The 27227-nt window shown below is 40.0% G+C and overlaps 1 protein-coding gene across 10 annotated transcripts in view; it reads left to right on the top strand.

Annotated features, from left to right (window-relative positions):
- svila (supervillin a) overlaps positions 1 to 27227 on the top strand; it is a 317393-nt gene that overhangs the window by 180984 nt on the left and 109182 nt on the right. For 6 of the 10 annotated variants that reach the window (XM_041183456.1, XM_041183461.1, XM_041183457.1 and 3 more), the window contains 7 exons: positions 192 to 362; positions 1177 to 1211; positions 2457 to 2521; positions 2795 to 2943; positions 12338 to 12433; positions 19554 to 19803; positions 23367 to 23946. In XM_041183456.1, the coding sequence (XP_041039390.1) occupies positions 192 to 362; positions 1177 to 1211; positions 2457 to 2521; positions 2795 to 2943; positions 12338 to 12433; positions 19554 to 19803; positions 23367 to 23946 (1346 nt within the window). The remainder of the gene's footprint in view (positions 1 to 191; positions 363 to 1176; positions 1212 to 2456; positions 2522 to 2794; positions 2944 to 12337; positions 12434 to 19553; positions 19804 to 23366; positions 23947 to 27227) is intronic. The other 4 variants (XM_041183460.1, XM_041183466.1, XM_041183464.1 and 1 more) reach the window with 2 other exon arrangements.

The raw sequence follows: 27227 nt of genomic DNA, 5'->3' as shown, positions 1-27227 counted from the left end.
TGATGCTGTGTAGTTGCTAAATTTGCTAACTACCATGCATGGTATAAGCATGTGGTGTGATGTAATCTATTGAGGGACTATTTTTCTGGGGTTCTTTTATAATTTTCCATTTTGTTTCTCTCTTTCCTCTCCCTCGCTTGCTCCCTTTCGCCCTGTCTTTCTCCTATGCATTTTCTTTCCCATGCTTAAAGTGAAGCTAATGTTGACTTAGTGACATCAGGCCTTGACTTGGCCACCTCTGCTGAAATGGAGAAGGCCCATCGTAGGCCAAGACGTTACATTTCCTTTGGTGAGAATAGGAAGACCTCTGAGAGGTTTAGAACGCAGCCTATAACTACAGCAGAGCGACAAGAGACAGCTAGGTAGGCTGGTATATGTGTATAAATTATAATGAATGTTTTTGCAATGCCCGATAATTTCTGTTCATGTAATTTTAAAAAGCCCAGTCAAAATTCCAGTAGATTCCCATGCGGCTTATTTTGTTTGTGGAGATAACGATAAGGAAGCATGCAATTGTGACCTCTGTGATTTCTAATATATACCTTCCAATTCGGTAATTGATGAGAAATATAAGGATTAACAGTATTGGTCAGCGCTGTTGAGTGTACGAACTGCGTGCTACTTGATCGCTATCCTGTAAGAGGACATTTTCATTTTACTTTTCCTTTACTTTTCTATATTGTTTTTGTGCATTTTGAATGTGGAAAGATTGCAGAATTGAAAATAGCATAGTATTCAACCAATTATTAAATACCTATTTGCTTTAATTGAGTGCAAAGTCCTGAACTTTTTTTTTGGTCAGTAGTGTGTAGGTATTGCAGCAATCAAATATTTTTGCTGAAATTACATTTGGACTAAATGTCATCAGAGATTCAGCAACGGCAATAAATTTAAATTATTGGTGATGCCAACATTATGAATTTATCAATGGAGCTTTAATTAATTCTTCAGACCACACCAGAACAGTAAATTCTAAATATCTAAAATATCAAATTAAGTAGTGGAGGTCAATCCTAACTTTCATTCAATATGGTAAGACAATTCAAACATAAATTATCCATTTGTATTTTGGAATTTTCTGGCATGCTGTTCTGTATTAACATATTTGCGGGTGATTAAAGCAGAATTCAGACCCACAATTTTCATCAAAATAACTTGTTAATCTTTATTTTGTAGGCCAGGGCCAATTGCAGAAATGGAAACTACTGAAGGCAAGTATTGGTTCTTATTTTTACTTGTGATATGTACCTGTACTTGCATCGTGAGATTAGCAAGATTAAAAACATTCTAAATTGTGTTGATAAATGGGAATGTGGAAAATATAGATGCTTATACTGTATATTGCATTTATGCAGTACATTGTATATCTCCAACTGCTGGTTTATAAATTATTGTGTCGGGATATTTATACATTGTTTAGTATATCTGAGCCTACATTTTCAAATTGCAATTCAAAATACTAAACAGAGGAGAATCCAGGCTTCAATTTCATTCATTCAAGCTGCTTTGCCTATGAGCATTTAAAACATTTTATTGCCAAATTCCCCAAACTAGTTGAAAGTAGAGCATTTCACTGCAGTGACTAGAATTTTGTTTTCTTGGTTTGTAGTAACACAAGATCATTATGGTAAAGGAGGAGTAGAAATGACAGGGTACAGTTAGAAATTGTTGCTAATCCTTGCTATGTAGTTCAGCAAATAAAAATGTGAGCTGTTGCTTGTCAAACCAAAGTTTTAAACCACAACTTTTTATTTTGATCAGTTTCAAAGATTTTCTTTCATTGATCTGACTATAATGTTAAAAAACACGGGGCTGAATCTTAACTCCAAAAATCGGGTGGGCTGGGGCTGTATCAGAGATTACACGCTGAAAGGCTGCATCCATAAACTAAGTGCCTTTACATCACTGCTTGTAGGCCAGGAGAAACAGGAGCATTTGCTCCCTGCCCAATGAGCTACCCAATATTCCACCTCCCCCTTTCCTCCTGTTCTCCGACACCCTCCAACTGCCTGCCCTCTTGTCCATCTTCCACACTCCCCAACCTTGTGAATCAGGCTTCCTGTCCGAAAGGCCTCTAGCCTGTCAGTCAGGCTGCCTGAAACTCAACAGAAAGAATTATCATGGAATGAGTTACAACACAGAAGGAGGCCATTGGGCCCATTGTGTCCATGCTGGAAGAGGAATCTGCAATTAAATACTGCTGGATGGTTTAGGAAACCCATTCTTCTTGGTTTCCCAATACCATAGTAGTCCCTCTGTGTTGAATTTGTTTCTGGACTAAAATCCAGGCCATAATTTCCATTTTTCTGTGTGCATTTGGTGGTAGTCGTAATTGCATGTCTGTGGAAATAGATTGGGGTTATTTCCTCTCCTTTCCTCAACTGCACTGAGCAACTTTAAGATTCATATTTCTTAATCTAATTCCAACCATAACTAGCTGCACTTTTCATTTGCAGTCGATGAAGAAAAGTTGGATGAACGAGCAAAAATGAGTGTGTCTGCAAAGAGGTCACTTTTCCGTGTATGTAATTTGTTTTTATTGGTAATATATAGTACTGTGAAGAAATGCCTCTGATCTCATCTGAGACTCCGGGAACATCTGGTTTTATGTCTGATTTGTGATGTAATGCAGAGATGTTTTTTGTATTTCTTACCTCCTTTCAACTGCCTTACTCGCTTGTTTTTAACCTAAGTTTTAGCATGGTCTCTTAGCTTTCTCTTAAAAAATACTAGCCCTTTGATAAATTGTAAAATCTATTGCTGTGCAATTTCATTTTATAATTTTTGGTGTTAGGAGATGGAAAAAGCAACAAAGGCATTGGATGCATCTCTGGCTGCCAAACCTCGGTCTAGAAATTCAGCAGTGGAACGAAGATTGCGCCGTATGCAAGATCGTTCCCGCACCCAGCCTATCACAATTGAAGAAGTAGTTATTGCATCCAGGTAAATTTTAAAAGATGCAAATGTTTAATTTATTTTATCTCCGTTTGAAAGGTTCTTTTTCCCCCTGCTTTAGCGAACAGTTAAAGCTTGGGATCCAGCCTGTATTTGGAGCAGCTCATGTATGTCCAGATACAGTAGAACATATTTCATACACCTGTTGTCTGGCATGGCAATAGCTAAGGATACAGCCAAGAGAAAAGGCATTTTATTGACTAATTACAGAAGTTATTATCTTAAATATTGATAAAGCGCAGGAGCTTACAACATTGTCTGTATATTTACTCCACATTGCAGACTGTACCTGCCTTCCTCCAAAGATATGGGGTTTGGAAACATGGTTTTGTTTTCACCGAATATAACCAGTGTTTCAAGTTAGGTTTGTGGTGTATGGAGGAAACTTGAAAATAAGGGATGAAGTTAACCATTCAGTTCCTCCTTGTGCAATTATCTGCTTTTCCACAGACAGTTGTAATTAATGAAATGGAGCAGTAATATCAAATATTCTAGAATTTTCTAGTTGTGATTGCATTGCACATTGTTACCCATGACCGTTTATAGTAGTTATTTAGTGTTTTATCATTAATCAGAATTGAGATGGTCGTTTGGTTGATGTGTAAATGTGAAGCAGGAGATTTCTGTGGCTGGCAAATATCGAAACAAACAATGTACAACTGGTAAACTGAGGAACATGAAAGCTGGCACATCTTGTGTGTTAGTACTGGCCTTTCTGAGAATAGGTTGAAGATATAAGTCACTGTAAAGATTTAAGATAGTTAAATAAAATGTTGCTGTGCATTGGTGCTCCTAGGTCCTGTGCCATGCAGTAGGGCAGGAGTACCATGACTGGGGTTTCTCAGATAAAATTTAAGCAGGGGCTGGTTGCTTCTCTTCCCATCCCATGTCCCCACCACCTCCAGAAAGAGGCAAGGGAAAGTAGGCTGTGTATAATGTTAGGAGGTATAGTTGCTGACAAAGGTATGGTAGGCAAAGCAGTGAGAAAAATTTCCCTGTCTGCATGTTTGGCTAGGAAAAGATTTTTTGGTGCAAAGGAATAAAATTGAAAATGGGAAGAAAGGAGGCATCATCCTTTTTAACTTTAAATTATAACTTGATAGATGTGGCACTTTTTGAGTTACATTATTCAAGGATGTCCCAAATAGTTGTGGGAACAGATGGGAAGAGGAGTCTAATGCAGATTCTTAAAGATACAAATATAAAGATGTTTTCATTCAAAATTGGTTTTATGCTAAACATCTGATGTACGATATATAGCTTCATTTTGAGAATGAAGCTAGGCCCATTTCAGGTAAGTTCCTTTTTTATTCCGTTATTTGCCAGTTATTTAATTGAAAGCAATATTGCAGTAGTTTTGTGTTTATAGCATGTTCAAATAGTGTGGATGCAAATAGTTAAGTTCCTTTGATTGACACCTGAAGAGTGCAAATGGACCTGAAGAAATTCTGATATTACACATACAAATTATTTCCAGACTTTATGACTCCAGAGCCCTGTTGTTACTTTGCTTACTTTGGTACCAATTATATAAACAATATGAGAAGGGGATAGAATAGACTGCAGTTTTTAAAGTTTATTTTCATTTATTTTTCTACAGAAGTAGTGAAATAATCAAAGCTTTTGAGGACCAGATTAATTTCCCTTTTTTTAATATATAAACTGTGAGAAGAGAAATAAAACAACAAAGTCTGAAATAGAAACAAGTTAAAATGTCCTTTTTTAAAACAAAATTGGTAAATTGCAATTTGTGTGTTTACCTTCAACTGCCCTCAAGATCAAATAATAGGATAGTTGACTTTAGTAATTCAATGTGCAAATCATAAAATAGAGAATGTCTAAAGAAGTGACAATAGATAGTCATTCTTTGACCAAACAAAAAATTAAATTAAATTCCTTACTCACCACATGTCCATGTCTATTCTCCAAACTATTCCCTCAGGATGAGTCATCTTAGAACACTTTAGCTTTACAGGAGACTGGAGTATAATTTCCATCACAATTCTTACCCTTTTCAGTACATAGCATTGAACTTAAGATACCTTGATGTGCAGAATCCCACTGACCTGTAGAGGTTATTTCCACCACCCTAAAGGCAGATGTCCTCCATTTGCTTGATTCCGAAACGTAGAGACTGGGGATGACAGTTACCACCTGGCCACTGAACCTGCACATTCATTTGTTCAGGATTTGATACCTATGGTGGTGAGGTTAGAAACGTACAAGCATGTGATACTGCAGCTCTGCATCTCTAACTAGTTTGTCTGCTCATTCCATGGAAGCACAGTGATAATGCATGCATGCATTATAAGGTGTATTATTTTTATTCTTTCACGGGATGTGGGAGTCACTGGCAAGGCCAAGGCCAGCTGTGGTTGTCCATCCCTAATTCCCCTTAAAAAGGTGGTGGTGAGTGCCTGTCCTAAACCCCTGCAGTCCCTGTTATATAGGTACATACATAGTGCTGTCAGGAAGGGACTTCCAAGATTTCGATCCAGTGACAGTGAAGGAACAGCAATATAGTTCCAAGTCAGGGTGGTGCGTGGCTTGGAAGGGAACTTACAGGTGTTGGTGTTCCATGTGTCTGCTGTACTTGTCTATCTAGGTGTTAGAGATTGTGGGTTTAGGAGCTTTCAAAGGAGCCTTGGTGAGTTGCTGCTGTACACCTTGTATATAGTACACACTGTTGGCTGGAGGAAGTGAATGTTTAGGTTAGTGGAGTTGTTGCTGATCAAATGAGCTACTTTGTCGTGGATGGTGTCAAGCTTCTTGAGTGTTATTAGAGCTAAGCTCATCCAGACTCATGGGGAAAATTCCATCACACTCCTGACTTACATAGGAACACACTAATTGGGAGCAGGAGTAGGCCATTCCGCCCCTCAAGCTTGTTTTGCCATTTGATAAGATCATGCCTGATCTGATTGTGGCGTCAATTCTACTTTCCTGTCTTCCCCCTATACCATTTGATTCCTCGCTCTCTGGGGAAGAGAACTACACAGACCAATGACCCCCTGAGGGAAAAAAAAATCTCCTCATCTCTGTCTAAGTGGGAGACCCTTTATCTTTGGACTGTGTTCCCAAGTTCTAGTCTGTCCCACAAGGGAAAACACCCTCTCAGCATCCGTATTGTCAAGTCCCCTCAGGATTTCAAATGTTTCACTAAGATCACCTCTCAATTTTCTAAACTCCAATGGACGTAGGTCGAACCTGTCCTCATTAGGTAACCACACCTCCTCCCACCCCTGCTGCTGCGCCCCCCCCCACCCCCCATCCCATCTTTCCTCCGCCACAGTGCCAGCAGTGTGTACCATATATAAGGCGCGCAGCGGCAACTCACCAAGGCTTCTTTGAAAGCTTATTACATTTTTTCTCAAGGAGACAAGAACTGTACACTGTACTCCAGATGTGGTGTCTCCAATGTCCTATACAATTGTAGCAAAACTTCCCTATTTTAATACCCCATTCCCCTTGCAATAAATAACAGCATTCTATTTGCCTTCCTAATCAATTTTTAAAATTCATTCATGGGATGTGAGCATCGCTGGCTAGGCCAGCATTTATTGCCCAACCCTAATTGCCCTGGAGAACATGGTGGTGATCTGTCGTCTTAAGCTGCTGCAGTCCATGTGGTGTATGTACACCCACAATGCTGTTAGGGAGGGAGTTCCTGGATTTTGAACCAGCGACAGTGAAGAAACAGAAACAGCAAAATATTTCTAAGTCAGCATGGTGAGTGGCTTTGTGGCCGGGGGGGTGGTGGTGGTGGTGGTGGTGGTGGGGGGGGTGGGGATCTTCCAGGTGGTGGTGTCCCCATGTGTCTCCTGCCCTTGTCTTTCTAGTTAGTGGTGGTTATGGGTTTGGAAGGTGCTTTCTGCGCCTTTGTGAGTTCCTTTAGAACATCTTGCCACTGTGCATCGACCGTGGGGAGAGTGAATGCTTGTGGATGAGGTGCCAATCAAGTGTGCTGCTTTGTCCTGGATGGTGATGAGTTTCTTGAATGTTGTTGGAGCTGCACTCATCCAGACAAGTGGAGAGTATTCCATAACACACCTGACTTGTGCACTGTAGATGGTGGACAGTCTTTGGAAAGTCAGGAGATGAATTATTTGCTGCAGGATTCCTAGCTTCTGACCTGCTCTTGTAGCCACAGAATTTATATGGCCACTCCAATTCAGTTTCTGGTCAATGGTAACCCTCAGGATGTTGATACTGAGGGATTCAGCGATGGTAATGCCATTGAATGTCAAGAGGCACTGGTTAGACTATTTCTTGTTGGAGATGGTCATTGCTTGGCACTTGTGTGTCACGTCTGTTACTTACCACTTTTCAGCCCAAGCCTGGATATTTTACAGGTCTTGCTGCATTTGGACATGGACTGCTTCAGTATCTGAGGAGTCATGAATATTCCTATTCTTTGCTTCCTGTCAGCCAACCAATTCTCTATCCATGATAATATGTTACCCCTATACCATGAGCTCCTATTTTACATGGTAACCTTTGATGTGGCACCTTAACAAGCACCTTTTAGAAATTTAAGTGCACCACATCTACATGGTTCCTTTCTCCACATTACCTGTTACTTTCTCAAAGAATTCTAATAAATTAGACAAATGTGATTTCCCTTTCACAAAACCATTTTGACTCTGCCTGATTGCATTAAGTGCCCTGCTATAACCTCCTTAATAATAGATCTAGCATTTTCCCAATGACAGATGTTAGGGATGGACAATAAATGCTGGCCCAGCCAGTGAATGAATATTTAAAAAAAACTGGGCTGTAGTTACTACTTTCTGTCTCCTTCCTTTCTTGAATAGAGGAGTTACATTTCCTATTTTCCAATCTGATGGGACCTTTCCAGAATCAAGGAAATTTTGGGAATCTTAAAACCAATGCATCTATTATCTCCGTAGCCACTTCCTTTAGCCCCCTAGGATGTATTTCCATCAGGTCCTGGTGACTTGTCAGCCATTAGTTCAAATAGTTTACACAGTACACTTTCCCTGGAGATTGTAATTGTTTTAAGTTACTCCCTTTCTTTCAACTCTTGATTTACAACTATTTCTGAGATCTATTCAATGTTTATGCCATTTCTTTATTTCCCATTATTAATTCTCCAGACTTAATTGATCTCTAGGGCTCACACTCACTTTAGTTGCATTACTCTTTTCCTTTTTGAATACTTGTAAAAAGTCCTACTTTCTGTTTTTATGTTTCAACCTAACTTTCTCTTGTACTCTAATTTTTCCCTCATTAATTTTTTAGTCATTCTTTGCTGGTTTTTAAATTCTGTTCAATTTTCTGACCTACCACTAATCTTCACAGAAGTGTATGCTTTTTCTTTCAATTTGAAACTATCTTTAACTTGGTTAGCTGCGGATGGTGCATTTGTCTCCTGGAGTTTTTCTTTCTCACTGGAATATACTTTGTTGAAATACATTATGAAATATCTCCTTTTAAATACCTGCCACTGCATTTCCACTGACCTACCCCTTAACCCATTTTGCTAGTTTACCTTAGCCAGCTCCATCTTTATAGCCTTGTAATTGCCTTAATTTCAGTTTAAAACACTAGCCTTAGACCCTCTCTCCTCCTCCTCAAACTGAATGCAAAATTCAATCATGTTCTGATCACTGTTACCTAGAGGCTCCTTTGCTATGCTGTCATTAATTAATATTGCCTCATTGCACATTACCAGGTCCAGAATAACCTGACCTCTGCATGGCTCTAGAACATGCTGCCCTAAGAAATTGTCCTGAAAATACACTATAAATTCCTTTTCCAGGCTACCTTTGCAGAATCTGATTTTTCCAAGCTTTACGCAGATTTAAATCATCCATGATAATTGCAGTGCCTTTCTCAGAAGCCCCCATTATTTCTTCCTGTGTATCCCATCATACAGTGTTGTTACTGTTAGGAAGCCAATAACTACCTCTACAGTTAACTTCTTCCCCTTGTTGTTTTTTATCACTGAAGATTTTTCAATCAACAACAGACATCCCCACCTGTGACCTTATAATGGAGAGAAGATCAAGGATGGAGTAGCTAAAGCTGGCTGAGCCTAGGACACTACCCTGAGGAACTCATGCAGTGATGTCCTGAAAGAGGGGTGATTGGCTTTCAATAAGCCACAGCCATCATCTTTTGTGCTAAGTGTGACTCCAACTAGTGGAAAATTTTCCCCCTGAGACTCATTGACTTCAGTTTTGCCAGGGCTCCTTTCTACCACACTCGGTCAATTGCTGCCTTGATGTAAAGGGCAGTCACTTTCCTTCATCTCTGGAATTCAGCTCTTCTGTCCATGTTTGGACCAAGGCTGTCATGAGGTCAAGAGCCAAATGATCTTAATGAAACACAATAACTTGCTCAGTGATGCTCAGTCTGCTGCATGAGTGCCAGTTGATAGCACTGTCAACCACCTCTTCAACCACATTGATAATCGAGAGGACGCTGATGGAGTGGTTAATTGGCTGAATTGGACTTTTCCTGATTTTTGTGGATGGGACATACCTAGGCAGCTTTCCACATGGTCAGGTACATTCCAATGTTGTAGTTGTATGGGAATAGCTTGGCTAGGGGCACAACTAGTTCTGGAACTCATCTTCAGTGCTATTGTCAAGATGTTATCAAGGTCCATAGTGTTTTCAGTATCTGGTGTCTTCAACCATTTCTTGATATCACGCAGAATAAGCTAAATTGGCTGAAGGTTGGCATCTGTGGTGCTGGGAACCAAAGGAGGAGGCTGCAGTGAATCATCCACTTGGCACTTCTAGCTGAAGATTGTTGCAAATGTTTCACCTTTCTCCTTTGCACTGACATGCTGGGCTGCCCCATCATTGACGATGGGGATTTTGGTGACGCCTCCTCCTCCTCCTGTTTGTTGTTTGATTGTCCAATATCGTTCACGACTGGACATAGCAAGACTGCAGAGCTTTGATTTGATCCCATTGGTTGCGGGACTACTTGCTCTGTCATATGCTGCTTCTGAGTTGTGCTATTTATAATGCTACTTTTGTGAAGCTCCTTTTACTTGCTATCCAACAAGCAAGGGCACAAACCCTTGATTGTCAGTTGTCTGATAAATAGTAGCAATGTTTCTTTGTGATGCAGTGGAAGAATGAAAGCAATAAGATCTCTTTTGGATTGAAGTGGCTCTAAAATAACACTCCTATCTAGATAAACTCAAAACTTAAGTCAATTCTCTAGCAGACCAGGTAGTCTCATACCTGAGCCAAGAAGGTTCACACTACTCCAAGTCATTGCTAATTAACCTGATAACTGGGCTCACTGAAAGAAATTGGAGGAGTCACTGGTGGAAATTGGAGATGTCACTGTGGGGCTTGGTTTCTTTACAGCAGCTCTGGATAACTCTGTACATCAGTGCCCTAATGTGACAGGGTGCTCCTAGATAGACAAGAAGTGGGATTACCAAGGAACCATAGAATGTTACAGCACTGAGACAGGCCATTTGGCTTACCAATTCTGCAGCAGTGCTTTTCCCCGTAAGAACACCTGGTCTAGTGTCACTCTCTAACTTTCTCTTTAGCCTGTATTATTGGTCTTTTTTTTAAATTTATTAACTTTAATTGTGACGGAGAATTCCACATTTTAACTGCATTTTCTAACTAGGTTTTCCTCCTAATTTCTCCTGTGATTCTTTTACCATCATCATTGTTAATAGGTGCATAGAATACAAGAGCAAGGAGGTTACATTAAACTTGTACAAGACACTAGTTTGGTGCTTTCTGCTCAGTTGGAGTATCATGTCCAGTATGGGTGGTGCACTTTAGGAAGGACGTGAAGGCATGGGAGATTGTGCAGAAATGGTTCCACAGATGAGGAACTTCAATTATGAAGATAGATTGGAAAAGTTAGGACTGTTTTCTTTGGGGAAAAGAAGACTGAGAGGATATTTGATAGAGGTATTCTAAATCATGAGGGGCCTGGACAGAGTAGATAGGGAGAAACTGTTCCCGCTCGTGAAAGGATTAAGAGCGAGAAGGCACAGATTTAAAGTAATTGATAAAAGAAGCAAAAGGGACGTGAGGAAAGACTTCTTCACTCGGAGAGTGGTTAAGGTCTGGAATTTTCAGCCTGAGAGTGTAGTGGAAGAAGGTTCATTGAAAGCATTCAAAAGGGAAATAACTCTTATCTGAAAGGGAAGAATGTGCAAGGTTACAGGAAGAAGGTGGGAGAATGGCACTAAGTGAGTTGCTCATTCGGAGAGCCCATACAGATACAGTGAGCCAAATGACTACCTCCTGTACTGTAACAATTCTGAGATTCTTAAATTTATGTTCTTCTGTGACCAACTCACTGACCAGTGGCAAAAGCCTATCACAGTTTACATTAATCTTGAAGTTCTCTATTGGTTCCTTCTCAGCTCTTGTGAAGAAGCCCTAACTTCTTAAAATTTCTCTTCAAGCTGTAACCCTTCATCCTTGGTGCATCCTAATGTGAAACATAAAGCAGATTTAATGACTAATGTTCCTAAAAGGCTAAGACCCACTGCCATTGGAGACATTTTCAGAGAATCCTAGACCGGCACTTTTCAAAGATCTCAGTCCATTAAAATCCATGTTCTCCTCACCAACCCATCTACGGTCTAGATAAAATCTTTGCTCCTCACAACTAGTAATCACACTATAATCATGAATTTCAGCATCAGGAGTACCCATTCCCTATTGTTCTACAAGATAACTGAACATTAAGCAGTCATTACACCAATAATTTCAGTGATTTATTACAATTATGTATTGAGATAAAATATTAAACTGGGGCTTCTGACTTACAACTCCTTCCATTTGGGGGCCTGTTTTGTATTCAATGTAATACTCCTGACTTAGCATCTTAAAGAGGCAGACAAAGATAGCTGACCTTTGAGGATTAGCTCAAGGATATGCCTGGAGACTCCTTGAATTGTATTGAAAGCGTAGCTGGTGTTGGAGTTTGTACAGTCAGTATGTAGTCCATGTCGAGTGAGGATCACACTTGGTTTAATGCATTTTTTGATCAGCTGTGTTCTAAGTGCACCTTCCCAAAAGGGTTATTCCAGAATTTAAGTGTCTGTTAGATATTTGCTGCTGTGTGCTGTGAAAGGCAGATTATGTATATATTGTTCTTGAATGGAAAAGTATCCAAGCAACGCTCTAGCTTTTTTCCTTTTCCGTCCCAGTGGTATTCATTTGAGGGACTTATCGTAGTATGTGAAGATGATAATCATGGTAATTTGGAGAGTCTAGCTCAGCATGAGGTGTGTTACAACTGAGATGAGTAATTGTTTTCTATTTCTATTTTGTCTTTCTGCTTATATCCTTATAAATTTGCTTCTTCACTTAATTCTTTTCTCTCCTACATGCTTTGACCTTTTTTTCCCTGTTTCTAGTGAACCCACCCCTGTCTCTCATACGGTGACTGTCAACACAGTCATGGCAAGAACTTCTAGCCCCACTCTAGTAAACTCCAATTCAAAACCAATCAGGTACTTTGCAATTTGCATGCCCAGCTAAGTGGATGGCTGTGCCAGTTAAAATACTAGTGATCATCTGGTTCTAAAAGCGTTATTTTGTGCTCTTTTCAAAGTTAATCTTGTACCTTTTAAACTAACTTAATATTTTTATATTTATTCATTAGTATCTAATTATGATTTAAGCAACTTTAGAAAGCTCCTGTCAAAATTTCTTTAACTGAGTTGTATGAACTAAAAATATATTTAATAATTCAACTCTGTAACTTAAATGTGTGTATGCAGGCAGTGCATCAATATAAATGTTGTGATTTGTATACCCTAAATTTAACATAAGAACATAAGAAATAGAGGCAGGAGTGGACCACACAGCCCCTGCTTTGCCATTCACTGTGATTTTGGCTGATCTCTTGCATGGAAGGATTTAGGTGAATAGGTTGGAAATTCAAGATCTCAACATGAAGAACATGCAATTTTTCTTTTGTTCCCCCGCCCCCCCCCCCCCCACCCAAAAAACTCATTCTTTTCTGATTCACCTGAAGATTCACTCTGCTTAAATCACTGCAGAGATGCCCTCCTTCCTAATCTTTGTCAATTCTACTTTTGAGCCGAACATCAAGGTTTCTTGGGCGTATTGTTACTATTTTTCTCTTCTCTTTCCCAACCCCATTCACCTGTCTCACCACGAGTGGAGTTGTCTAACTACAATCGGCCAGTCGTCTCCTGATAGTATTAATGAGAACTCTTCTTCCTGTGAGACTGAGAATCATTGGTGTTAGCCAGTGTTCTATCATCCTTTAGAAAACTACATAGTGAATATATTTGTGATCCTAATAATGTTATTGCTATCATGAATTTACAAATTAAGTTACCATTATCAGAATTTGTTTCTTGCTTAATGAATTAATATTCCATAGTATTCTGCACTAAACTTGTGTGAACCTTGAGTGTTGATGTCCAAAGAGACCTGGGATGTGTTTGTGCAAGGAATGCAGAAAGGTAGCATGCAGGTGCAGCAAACAATTAGGAAGGCAAATGGCATGTCAGCCTTGATTGCAAGAGGATTGGTAGACAAGAATAAAGTAGTCTTGCTGCAATTGTGCAGGGCTTTGGTGAGACCACATCTGGAATAGTGTCTGCAAAATTGGCCTTCATAATTAAGAAGGAATATACTTGCATTGAAGGCAGTACAGCGAAAGCACACTAAATTAATTCCTGTGGGGGTTATCCTATAATGAGAGGCTAAGTAAATTGGGCTTATATTGAATCCTACAAAATTCTGAAGAGGCCGGATAGAGTAGACACTGAGAGATTGTTTCCAGTGTTTGGGGAATCTAAAACATGGGCACAGTCTCAGGATAAGGGGCCAACCATTTAGTACTGAGATGAGGAGAAACTACTTCACTCAAAGGGTTGCGAATCTTTGGAATTCTCTACCCCAGGGGATTGTGGATGCTCCATTGTTGAATACATTCAAGGCTGGGATAGACAGCTTTTTGGGGTCTTAGGGAATTAAGGGATAGGGGGAGCAGGCAGGAAAATGGAGTTGAAGCCCTCAGATCAGCCATGACTGTATTGATTGGTGGAGCAGGCTCGATGGTCTACTCCTGCTCCTATTTCTTGTGTTCTTGTATAAAACATATAACAATGATTAAGTTTAATATTAACCAAAACTAAGTTTTTCCACAATGGCCTAGTAAAAGTAGGCATGACCCAGAATGGCATTAAGCCAAAAAGTAGCCAATGCAATTTCTGATCTATGTTGAGATAATTGTTTGTAATTAAGTTCAGGATTACTATCGGATCAGTGGCCCCGAGAGGTGGTGGGGGGATGCATGGGGAAGATTGCAACTGGTTGGTAATGAGAAGAACTGGTTCAGTTGCGAAACCCTACTCAGTTAAACAGCCTTACTGGCTGCTGAGCCTCTTTACTTGCACAAGAGGGTGAGCCATTGTGCATAGAACTGTGCCATTCAGGAGAGGAGAGGGAATGCCAGGAGGAGAGGGGAGAAAATGCCAGGAGGAGAGGACAGAACTAGTTAGCCAGCATCTAATTTCACATGATGCTTTGTGCATCTTGATCCAAGTGTTTGCAGAAGGAAAGTTTTTTTTAAATCCATATCCGAAATCATTGGAATGTAAGAAGCACAAACTTGAGCACATTGAGCAGTTCAAATTTCTTTGCTCATTGGTAGATTTGTATGAAGTATGCTGTGCCGAATACATTTTATGTTTCAATTCTAGAACATACTTTATCACAGCTATCTAAGCCCTAACATCTGGAATTCACTCCATAAACCTCTTCATCTTTCTAACATTCTTTCATTTAAGATACTCCTTTAAAACCTACGACCAAGCTTTTGGGCATCTGCCCTAACATCTCCTTATGCGGCTAGGTGTCAAATTTTCTCTCATGCTCATGTGAAGCACCTTGGGGTGTTTTACTACATGGGGCACTAGATAAGTGGAAATTGTCTTTGCTAATCAGGTTTTAGAAAGGTTTAAGTAAAGTCAATTTTATAAATCAGCAGTAAATATTTTAGATTTTGGCTTTTAATACATTAAAGTTAAGGCAAACAATTCATTAGTGAAAGTAGTAGTTGGATCCTAATATTTACAGCCTGGTGTGAGTATTTACAAGATGGTAGTTTGGGGAGAAAGGGTGAGGGCCAGCTCATGGGATGTGTGTTCAAAACTAATGTTTAAGGTGCAGATTCATTGTCTACTGTTTATTTTTAAGTTAAAAATTCTTAATAAAGACGAATGGGGCATGCAGTTTGTTTTATTGTCCTTCACTGTCAGTCGTCAAGTCTATTCAGTTGTGAAATGTAGTGGGTATTGTGTAGCCTCGATCTGGTTTGTAATATATTTTTTTGAAAGTTATGGCACTTTGGAGTAGTCTAGGACTACCATTTTAAATGTGTCGCATGTACCATAGCGGGGTCTCAAACATGGGCTAATTTTGAAGGCAATATTTTCTATTGTGGTTTTCCCCTCTATCCACACAGCCAGGTTCTTAGTTTATTGTTTCTACCGAAACTAGATTTTTGGTTCATTTATGTGGCCAGTTGGAACATTGTATCTCGTCAACAGCAAGTTTTAAAGGTGATTTAGCTCTCCTATAGCTGACTGACAATAGTGTTGAAGAACGTATAGGAGGCAATTTATAATCAGTCTGGCATGGACAAACTCCAGGGAAAGTGGGAAGACTGATCCTTTTTGTTCCTGGGTTGTCAGAGCAACAGGCCCATAAAACTAAATTATTCAGGGTAGCCTCAAATTAAATATTTGAACCCCATATCAATAAAGTAGCAAAACGGTATTCTGAGGTGGAATGTGAAGCACAAATTTGAAATAACTAATCACCAAGCTGCAAAATATTAATTGGCTAAAGAAACTAAACAGCGCCATCTGCTGGCTTGGGAAATAAATTGCACCTTATCGATCAATTTTTGAGCGTTTCAAATACTGAATAAAATAAAATTTCAAAAGTATGATTATAAGGTTCACAAACCTATTGGCCTTAGCTTTTCATTTAATTTCTTGTGACAAAGGTTCAAAAGATGCTACTGGGTATTTTGTTAATCATGAGTTTAAGCTAGTCCTGAGCTCATCGTAAACTTGTAAGATGATATATTTAAGCTGAGCCACTTCATTCCTGCCATCCAGAGCATCCAAGTATACAAGTGTGCCTTGTGTTTTGCTTGAAATATGCATGCCTTGTTTTTCTAGATCAGGTTTAAAATACTACTACATAACTTAATATTGCATTTTAATTACACTGTTTTCAGTTGGCGATTAATAACTTGACGCAACTCTTGATGTTTAAAAAGAAAATGCAATGTTATCCTGTGTGTATAATATAACATTTTAGAAGGGAAGATTAAAAATGATAACTGTGGCCTGTTCTGGTTGAAATTCAAGCCTGGAAAGTCTCCATACAATTGCTCTTTTTTAGTTCATTCTTTTGAGATTCTCTCTAATTTACAAGTTGTTTTCAGGCCTTTGCTAATGGTGTTCTTGAATCATCTGCTGTAGGTATGAGAAGCTAACGGGATTTACTTCTCCTCTAAGGTGAAGGACGTCTTGGGCTTAACTTGGGAAATCACCATGTGTGGCGCAATCCTCGATGCACATTTAATGCTAGGTTGGATTATTTGCAGGATAAGGGCTGTGAATGATGCCACCTACTTTTCTTTCAACTTAGTTTTCAAATAAAATAGACCAGTTTTACTGCTGAAAAAAGAGACGTTTAAGCTTTTTGTCTTGCACTCATCAAGACACTTGCAAGATGAAATAGGGCGCATCAAAGGCATCCTACAGGATAACGGCCACCCTGATCAGATCACTTTGTGCTGTATATCATGCAAACTCATGAACGGTCCTAAGGCCGTCACTTTCGGCCCTGAAAAGTGCCCAGTCTACCTCTGATTACCCTGGAAGAGCAAGGATCTCAAATATTTGAGCAACGGGTGAAGCTAGCTGTTTCACACTGTTACTATGCAGTAGCAACACGAGTGGTATTCGCCACTAACAGGATGCAGCTGTCAAGCCAAAAAGACGTTCTGCCTATCGCACAAATGAGTAATGTGGTATATGAATTTCATTGCCAATGTGATGGGTGGTGCTGTAGGCTGTACGTCCCAAAGACTGACGGATCGTATCAAACAGCATGTCCCAGCTACTGATGGCAATGGGCAGGGTACAGACCCAACTAGGTCATGCTTGCAAACCTCAAAACAAAGTGTCCAGCATTAGATGTGATTCCACGATTGGACATTTGCTAAATAATCCTCAATGTACTAAGAATTTCCTGACAACCAATTTAAGATTGTCTGTTGGGCTTGCAATGTGGTGGATTTGTGTGTACAGGGAGCTACGTATATTAATACACAGGGCCCTGTTCTTTGCAGTTAAAAGGAAAGTGTACATGCGCTGCGCCTGTTTCAACTAAACAAAATAAGTGACAGCCATTCACTGATTCATTCCTCTGGGCAATGTCTTGGCCAATGAAGATCAAGCTGCCTGGTTTAAATTTCAAACAGTGTGCTGCTAGTCACCATCAGTGGTGCATTCTCCACGACAACACCACTTGCCAACCAATCAGCACTCTCTTCACACAATATAAATTGTTGTTTCCCCCCCTTATATTGGTATTCTTGCGATTGCCCTGCTGAGTGCAAGACGAAAAGCTTAGACATGTCTCTTTTTTCCAACAATATTCAAGTTCTGTACTACCAAATGATTATTTGTGTACCAGTTTTAGTTAACACTAATGTTCTATATAAAGCTCTGTACTCCCCTGTCAAGCTGATATGAATGTTACTACGGACTATTTTTCAAGAGTTAAATTACATTGAACTGAGTTGTGCTACTCATTCATGTAGACTTGGAATTTTTCTAATCAGCGAGATATGCCATGGCTCTTGACATAAAGAGTTCCCAATCTCTTGCAGAGCTTTCCCACAAGGAGAGGGGAAATTGTCTCTGGGCCACATTTGCCTCCTATTAGTCTGCTTGCTGCAGCATTGGCAGAAGCTCAAAAATCTCCCCCTTGCTCCATTGGATGTAGTTAATGTATGACTTCGGAAGAACATTTTGGCTTGGGGAGTTGTAGGGATGGTGGCTGGAGGGGTGTGGGGGGGCCTGGTGGGCATGTTTGCACCCTTGTCAAAAATATTATGGTTATGAATTTGATATACCAATATTTGACAGCAACCTTAAGCATAAAAGAATAATACTAAACCAAAGTTTCGAATGGGACCAGTAATTATTCTGTATCATTGCACTTTACTAGCTTTATATTTTGTCAACATTAAGTCACCTTTTTTTAAAACCAGGAAAAGGGACTTTTATTTAGCTGTTATCATATTTCTCTCAAATACCCAAAGTGCTTTACAGGCGATTAACTGTAACTGTAAACATGTATAATGTTTTAAGCAAATATTGTCAATAAAACCATCATGAAATTTTGTTATTATTACTATCCCATTCCTGCAACTATCTAGCTGAAGGATTTCAGCATTAAAAGTTCTCATTGTTCAAGTTCTCGTTGAATAAAATATTTAAAAGTACCTGAACACCAACTGCGGTGATGAGGTTACAAGATCTTGCCCACCTTTCAGGCACCCCACCGCCTATTCTATCTTTTTTTTTCAATACAACTTCTAATTTTCATTGATTTAAGATGTTTCATGATTGAATAAACACTATACCACCTTTGAGTGAGCATCTCAGTATCAGAATTGACAGTATAAATGAAATATTTGCTTGGGTGCTAATTCATTCACTAGTTATTTTACCATATATCCTTAATGCATTTTTTAATGGCCTGACTGAGATGATGCCTGGGCAACCCATTTCCATAAATCTGTTCGGGCTTGTCATGAGCCATCCACCAGTCGGTGTGTGAGCACAGGGATAACTTACTGGTTCTGTTACCCTCCTGTGTGTTTGCCTTTCAATTCACACCTTGAAATGGCAGTCTGAGCCCAAATCTCGTCATTCCATAAATTAATACGCTGCCATTGCATTCTGTAAAGCAGATATTTATATGTCATATTTAACAGCTTTGGCCTTTAAATGGCAGTGAACATTAACAATTTTATGTGCTGGAAAGTTTGCATTTAAACTTTGATTCTAACCAGTCATTACATGCTTTCATCAAGACCCCATCTGATTAGCCTCTAATCCTTTCACACTTTAGCTGTCAGTGTTTGTGTGAAAACCTAAACCTGCACAGCTTTAGTGTATAAACCTAGACAAAAGAAGCAGTTAAATAACTGTGCATTCGTGGTCAGTGTAATAGTGTAATGAATTTCAGCCACCATTAAGGTCATTTGTAAAGTCTTTATCAACTTCAGTTTGTTTTTGGGATTTTCTGATATTTGGATTGTTCAGGTTGCCTTCTAATACTTACATTTAGTTTTGAAAATCTATATATCTACAATAATGTATAATATTTACATCACTCTTAATGATATGGTTTTTAAAAAAGACTTTTAAATAACAGGAAGCTGCATGTATTTTAAGTGATGAATTGTAAAGTTCTAATTTTAGAGACATTTTTGGGACAGGGACTATGTAAGTGTACTGCAAAATGATGACCTAAATATCAAACCAATGCATTTACTAGACTACAAGCATCTGCACAGTATACTGCGGGAGAACAGAAGGCAAGTGAAGCCAAAGAATTGACAGAACAAGGCCAGCCTGAAGAGCCAGACATCTCAACACTGAGCCTGGCAGAAAAGATGGCTCTGTTCAATCGCCTTTCACAACCTGTGACTAAAGTAAAAGCAGCAAGGAGTAGAAGTGACACTAAGCAAAGACGGTCAAATTCCCGATATCAGACTCAACCAATTACACTGGGTGAAGTTGAAGAGGTACGTGTTTACAAATTACAGTGACATCTAGTGTTCTTAAGCTTAAAGGCCACTTTCCTTGCAGAAGGTCAGAGCTTGAATTTTATTCAGAAAGATGAATTCTCTTCCTTCACTTGGGAATGATAACTGAGCAGTGATAATTTCAGAAACGATGGTGCAATTTATTTGGTAGTGCTGCCTTTGAAAGGTCTATGCCGAGAATGTGAAAAATAGATGTGTTTAAGGTAGTTGCTGCACCTTAATGTAGATGAAGTGGATTGGGCTGTGACTCAAATGTTGCTTGAACCCAGTAACTGGCAACAAAGATGGGGAAACACAAATTGCTTGATTGGATGTTTTCAATTTGCAAATTGGAGCCTCGCTGTCTGGAAACTAAATGTAATTGCAAGATATTGGGCTACAAGCAAACACTGAGGAAAATGCCTCATGAGCATATAGTGGGATGGAATGAAGGCAGAGAAACTTGTGAAGTGAGGTAGCATTTAAATAGCTCCAAAGTCTGGCTCTTTTGGTAAGAAACTGGACCTTTTGCCGTTGCAATGAATTTGTCTGTTAACCGTAAATGGAACGTCATGTGAAGCAGTTGTATAGGATTACAGTGGTGTAAAAGCACCAGTTTTTTTTGTCCTTGGAACATGAGCTAATATGTTACATAATGGCATTTGGGTTTAACGTGTCATAAAGTATGTCTTTTATGAGCTTAAAATATCTCTGCACATGGGTTCTTTATGCAAGCAGAAATTTATAACAAAGGACAAGATGCTGCATTGATCTTGGGTGTGGCTTTTTGGCCTCAAAGACCAAAATTCTATTCCAGTGCAGTGAAATCTGAGGGCATTTCGGACGGTAAAAACACGTTCAAACTTTGGTAGATCTAAGTAATTATTGATGCCCTGTTTCAAATGGTCAAGAATTAAACATTTTTGCATTGTAAGATTGGATTAATGTCCTAGAGCTTAGTTAGATTACTCCTAAAGATCACAAAAAAATTCATAACGTTCATATTTTTGAAAGCTTCATTGAGGTGATCTAGTGGCTTGGGTATATTCTATGACAGAGAATTTAACTAAGGAGGAAAGGTCTTATGGAAGCTTGGCAATCCCTGTTACTCATGCTTTGTTAAATATATAATTGTCGTTACTAGTCTTCCTCCAGATAGTAATATCAGATTGACTGCACATTCTGAAATGCCACACGTTATGAGCAGAAGGTAGACATTGATTACCCAAGTGTCTAATTTGTAAAGCTCTGCATGTTTTGCACCTTAGCAACAACAGAGGTGTCAGTTTTGGCACCATGGTAGCACTCCTGCCCCTGAGTCAGAAGGTAATGTTTTTGAGGCTCACTCCATATGACTTGCTTTCCTAATCTAGGCTGGCACCTCTGTGTTGCACTTGGAGAATGCTACACAGTCAGAGATACTATTTTTCTGATGAGATATTAAACTGAGGCTGCATTTATCTTCTTGGGTAGACATTAAAGCTTCCATAGCACTAGAAAGAAGAGAAGAGGATTTTTTTTTTGGTGCCCTGGACAATACTTATCCATCAGCCAGCAACACTAAAACAGATTATAAAAGCAAAAAACTGCAGATGCTGGAAATCTGGAACAAAATCAGAAAATGCTGGAAAAACTCAGCAGGTCTGACAGCATCTGTGGCGAGAGAAACAGAGTTGATGTTTTGAGTCCGTATGACTCTTCTTCAGAGCTACAGAGAAATAGAAATGTGATGAAATTTATACTGTTTAAGGGGGGTGATGGAGTAGGTGAAGCTGGATAGGTGGAAGCAAAGGAGAGATTGTCAAAGATGTCATGAACAAGAGGACAAAGGAAGTGTTAATGGTAGTGCTAGGGACTAAAAAAGGTGCTGATGATGGCATAAAGGTAAGAATGCAGAATGTAATAATAGCAGAACAAGGGTAAGCACTCTGAAAAGAACAACATGAACAAGTAACAGATGACTCTTGTGGGGTGGGGGGACAGGGTAGTGGTGGGGGAAAAAAGGGATCGATAATGGAATAAGAATTGGAGATAAAAAAAATGGGGATAAAACAATGAATCTAATAAAAATACATTACTTTTTTATTCGCTTATTTTTATTTTTATTCATTTTTATTTTCATTCATTTATTCATAGTTTTATCTCCCCTTTTTATCCCATTTTCGATCCCTTTTTCTCCCACCCCCACAAGGGCCATCTGTTACTTGTTCATGTTGTGATCTTTTCAGAGTGCTTACCCTTTCCTGCTATTATCACATTCTGCTATCTTACCTTAATGCCACTATCAGCACCTTTTTTTTAGCCCTTACCACTACCATTAATACTCCCTTTGTCCTTTTGTTCATGACATCTTTGTCAATCTCTCCTTTGCAGCCACCTCTTGCTGGCTTTCTACCCAGCTTCACCTCTTCCCCCCCCACCCCTCCCCCCAAAACGCTATTAATTTTGTCACATTTCCACTTTCCACTTCTCTGTAGCTCTGAAGAAGGGGTCACTAAAACAGATTATCTGGTCATCTATCTCAATGCTGTTTGTGGTACCTCAATATGTGCAAACTGATTGTCACATTTTCCTAGATTGCAAGTGTATAAAGTGCTTCATTGGCTATGAAGTGTTTGGGGTTTCCTAGAGTTTAGGTGCTAAATAAACCTCATTCCTGCTCTACCCCGTTCCTTCTCTCACTTTCCTCCTCCATCTTTGCTCCTTTTAACAAATTTGTGTTAAGAAGTTGATTCATTATACATTGGGTGAGTAAAGTAACATCCGAAGCTTAGTTTAATCTCAGTACAGAGTTATATGTATCCAAGTATGAAACACTGGTTTGTCTTCAGCTGCAGTATTGTGTCTGATTCTGGACATGGCATTATAGGAAGGCTGTGAAGGCATTAGAGAGGGTGCAGAAACGATTCATGAGAATCATTCCAGAGATGACAACCTTCAGTAATGCAAAAAGATTGGAGGAGTTGGGACTGTTCTTCTTGGAGAAGAGAAGGTTGAGAAGAGATTTGATAGAGCCATTCAAGATCATGAGGGGTCAGGACAGAGTGGATGGTGAGAAACTGTTCTCATTGCTGGAAGGATCAAGAACCAAAGGACACAGATTTAAGGTAGTTGGCAAAGGAAGCAATGGCAACATGAGAAAAAACTTTTTCACCCAGTGAGTGGTTCGGATCTGGAATGTACTGCCTGAGAGAGTGGTGCAGGCAGGGTCAGCTTTCGAAACAGAATTGGATCATTATCTAAAAAAGAAAAAATGCAGGGCTGCAAAGAAATGGTAGGGGAGTGGCACTAGGTGAATTGCTCCTTCAAAGGGCTAGCACAGACATGACAAGCTAAATAGTCTCCTGTGGTGTAATAATTCTAAGTTCAACAATAAATTACTTAAGGTCTTGTGCATCATATGCTACTGTGTGTTATCATTTGGGTCTTGAAAAGATTAAATATCATTGGGAAGGAAATCTTCCAATCTTTTATATTTTGCAGTAAACTGGAGATACAGCAGTATAATACTTTTATTTCACTTTTTAGCACATATAAAAACTTTAATCTGCCTTTTATTGCAGGTGCAAAATGGAAATGGAATGATAAGGCCCTTCTCACACTCTCTCGTACAGTCAATGGCCAATCAGGCTGTTACAGTCTCTACAGCCTGCGCTGGTGACCTACATCTTGGAAAGTCTTCCATTGCTGAGAATAGTTTACATACTACCCGCAAGTCAGCAGCAAGATCTATTCTTACTTCCCATAGCTCACTTGCCAGTGCTGATATTTCAACAAGTATGCTTCCATCAGAACACACACAGGAAAAAACCTATGGATTCATTGGAGTATTCAAAGAGGATACTGGGGACGACTACAAAAATGATGAAACAAAAGAGATACTGCAAAAGAGCAGCATATATAATTGTAGCTTTACAGAAACTGATTTACAAGTACCAACTAGGAAGAGTATGGATAGTAAGCATGGAACCCCAGAAAGAGAGAATGAGGAACAATTCATTGCAGAAATCTTGCCACAGGTAGCTGAAAGGAAAGAGATTATGAAATCAGAAAACATACTTGAGAGCTGGGAAACTGAAGAGAAAAGCTTTGATGAAATGCTGGAAGTGGAACACGACATGAAGAACAAGCGAACTGTTACAGGTAAACAGGTGTCAATTCTTGCTTTAAATCAAAATTTCATTGTTATTGTAAAGTTGGTGACTTGAACAGTTGGTTGAGTGATTTTTGGCTGAACAGAAACTTCAGAGTGTCAATTCCAAGATTGTCATAATTTGACTGAATGCTTTTTAAGACGTAATGATATGTGCAATCAGAAACACTTACGTGGGGAGTGAGTGCAAAACTAATTCTAGGAATACTTAGCAGTTATTTTGAACCAAATTCTTTACAAAAATGTCCATAAGATCCCCACACACATGTCACCATGAATCCATTCATCCCCTGAGTACGGGCAGGAGGGATTGAATATAAAATACAATTTGCATCACAGAAACAGACGAGTCTGCCCTACTGGTCTATGCTAATATGAATGATCCATGAGCCTCCTCCCATCTTATCTTATCTAACCCTATCAGCATGTCCTTCTATTCCTTTCTCCATCATGTACTGATCTGGCTTTCTCTTAAATGCAGCTATGCTATTCACTTCAACTGCTCATTGATGGAAAGTTTCACATTCTAACCACTCTCAGGATAAAGAGATTAATCCGTATTCCTGTATGTTATATGGAACAACCCAACCACATCATTCCCAAAATACCAAAGAATATGGGCAGTTCTCCGGTTACAGTTTAACTATCCTAAAACACAGGACATATCCACATTATTATCTTGTATGGTTAGGGTCCAGTTTTGGATACCTTGTTGTACAGGTCATCCTGAAATTTACCACCTTGCACAAAAGGAACTTTGCATCTCCCACTGGATCTTAGTCAGTATATATACTAACCTAACCCCCCTGGAACAACCTGTCTTGTCAGCTCTGGGTAAGTTGACTACTGTAAAGTTGCTTACTGTCCTAATTTCAGGCACTGCCCATCCTAGTACCAGTTCATTAATTCTATGACCTAGATAGCCACATCTCCCAGAAGAGCTCAAGGCAATCGGGAAGAGTCACTATGGTTTTGTGAAAGGAAAATCATGTTTAACCAATTTATTGGAATTCTTTGAAGGAGTCACAGGCACAGTGGATAAAGGGGAACCTGCAGACATACTATACTTGGATTTCCAGAAGGCATTTGATAAGGTGCTACATCAAAGATTATTAAGGAAAATAAAAGCACATGGTGTAGTGGGTAACATAGTAACATAGATGGAAGATTGGCTGGCTGACAGAAAGCAGAGAGTATGCACAAATGGGCCTTTTTCTGATTGGCAGGATGTGACGAGTGGCTGAATAGTCTACTCCTGTTCCTATTTCTTATGTTCCTATGGTGCACTGGGCATATTTCAAACATCTTTTGATTCCTGAGCTTCATGTACTATTATTGAACAATGCAGATCCAACTAATTGTGGTCTGGAATTGAGTCTCCCAGCAAAATCCGTGACCTGGTCACCCCTCACTGCCACCCTTCACAGTTTACTAGTCAGTCATCCTCAGAAGAAACCAACTGGGTACAGGAAGCATACCTTGGTGGATGTGGCCCCTAGCCTGGAGGATGCTCTTTTTTAACTTATTCGTTCATGGAATATATGCACCACTGTCAAGGCCAGCATTTATTCCACATCCCTAATTGCCCTTGAGAAGATGGTGGTGAGCTGCCTTCTTGAACTGCTGCAGCCTGTGCTGTAGGTACACTCACAGTGCTGTTAGGAAGAGAGTTTCAGGATTTTCATCCAGTGACAGTGAAGAAACGGTTCATGGCTCCAAGTCAGGATGGTGTGTGGCTTAGTGGGGAACTTTGCAGGTGGTGGTGTTTCCCCTGTAACTGCTGCCCTTGTCCTTCTAGGGGGTAGAGTTCGCAGGTTTGAAAGCCGCTGCTGAAGGAGTCTTGGTGAGTTGCTGCAGTGCATCTTGCAGATGGGACACACTGCTGCCACTGTGCATCGGTGGCGGAGAGAGTGAATGTTTAAAATGGTGGATGGGTGCCAGTCAAGCAAGCCGCTTTGTCAAGGATGGTGTCAATCTTCTTGAGTGTTTTGGAGCAGCACTCTTCCAGTCAGGTGGATAGTATTCTATCACACTCCTGACTTTTTGCCTTGTAGATGATGGACAGGCTGTGAAGTCAGGAGTTGAGATACTTGTCACAGACTTCCCAGTCTCTGATCCACTCTTGTAGCCATGGCATTTTATATAGCTGGACCGGTTCAGTTTCTGGTCAGTTGTAACCCTCAGGATGTAACAGAAGGGGCTTCAGCAATGGTAATGCCATTGAATGTCAAGGGAGATGGTTAGATTCTCTCTTGTTGGAGCTGGCATTACCTAGCATTTTTGTGGTGCTAATGTTACTTGCCACTTGTCACTCCAAGCCTGAATGTTGTCCATGTGGGCATGCATTGCTTCAGTATCTGAGGGTCACAATGGTGCTGAACATTGTGCTATCATAGTGAACATCCCCACTTCTGCCCTTATGATGGAAGGAAGGTCATTGATGAAGCAATTGAAGATGGTTGGGACACTACCCTGAGGAACTCCTGCAGTGATGTCCTGGAACTGGGATGATTGACCTCCAACAACCGCAATTATCTTCCTTTGTGCTAGCAGAGAGTTTTCCCCTGATTTTCATTGACTCCAGTTTTGTTAGAGCTCCCTGATGCCACACTTGGTCAAATGCTACCTTGATGTCAAGGACAGTCACTCTACCTCGCCTCTGGAATTCAGCTCTTTTGTGCATGTTGGACCAAGGCTGTAATGAGGTCAAGAGCTGAGTGGCCCTAGCGGATTCCAAACTGAGCACCAGTGAACAGGTTATTGTTGAGCAAGTGCCACATGATAACATTTTCGATGACCCCTTCCATCACTTTGCTGATGATCAAGAGTAGATTGATGGGCGGTAATTGGCCAAGTTAAATTTGTCCTGCTTTTTGTGGACAGGACGTGCCTGGACAATTTTCCACATTGCCAGCTAGATGCCAGTTTCGTAGCTGTACTGGAACAGCTTTGCTCAGGGTGGGGCTAGATGTTGTCAGGGCCCGTTGCCTTTGCAGTATTCAGTGCCTTTGGCCATTTCTTGATATCACGTGGAATGAATCGAATTGCCTGGAGACTGGCATCTGCGATGCTGGGAACCTCGAGGAGGCTGAGCTGGATTATCTGCTCGGCACTTCTTGCTGAAGATGGTTGCAAATACTTCAGTCTTGTCTGTTGCACTGATGTGCTGGGTTCCCGCCTCATTGAGGATAGGGATATTTGTGGAATCTCCTCCTCCCACTAGTTGTTTAATTATCCGCCACCATTCATGACTGGGTGTGGCAGGACTGTA

The sequence above is a fragment of the Carcharodon carcharias genome, chromosome 3 (genome assembly GCF_017639515.1).
Source record: "Carcharodon carcharias isolate sCarCar2 chromosome 3, sCarCar2.pri, whole genome shotgun sequence".
Classification (NCBI taxonomy): Eukaryota; Metazoa; Chordata; class Chondrichthyes; order Lamniformes; family Lamnidae; genus Carcharodon; species Carcharodon carcharias.
This window is presented reverse-complemented; position numbering and strand designations above follow the sequence as displayed.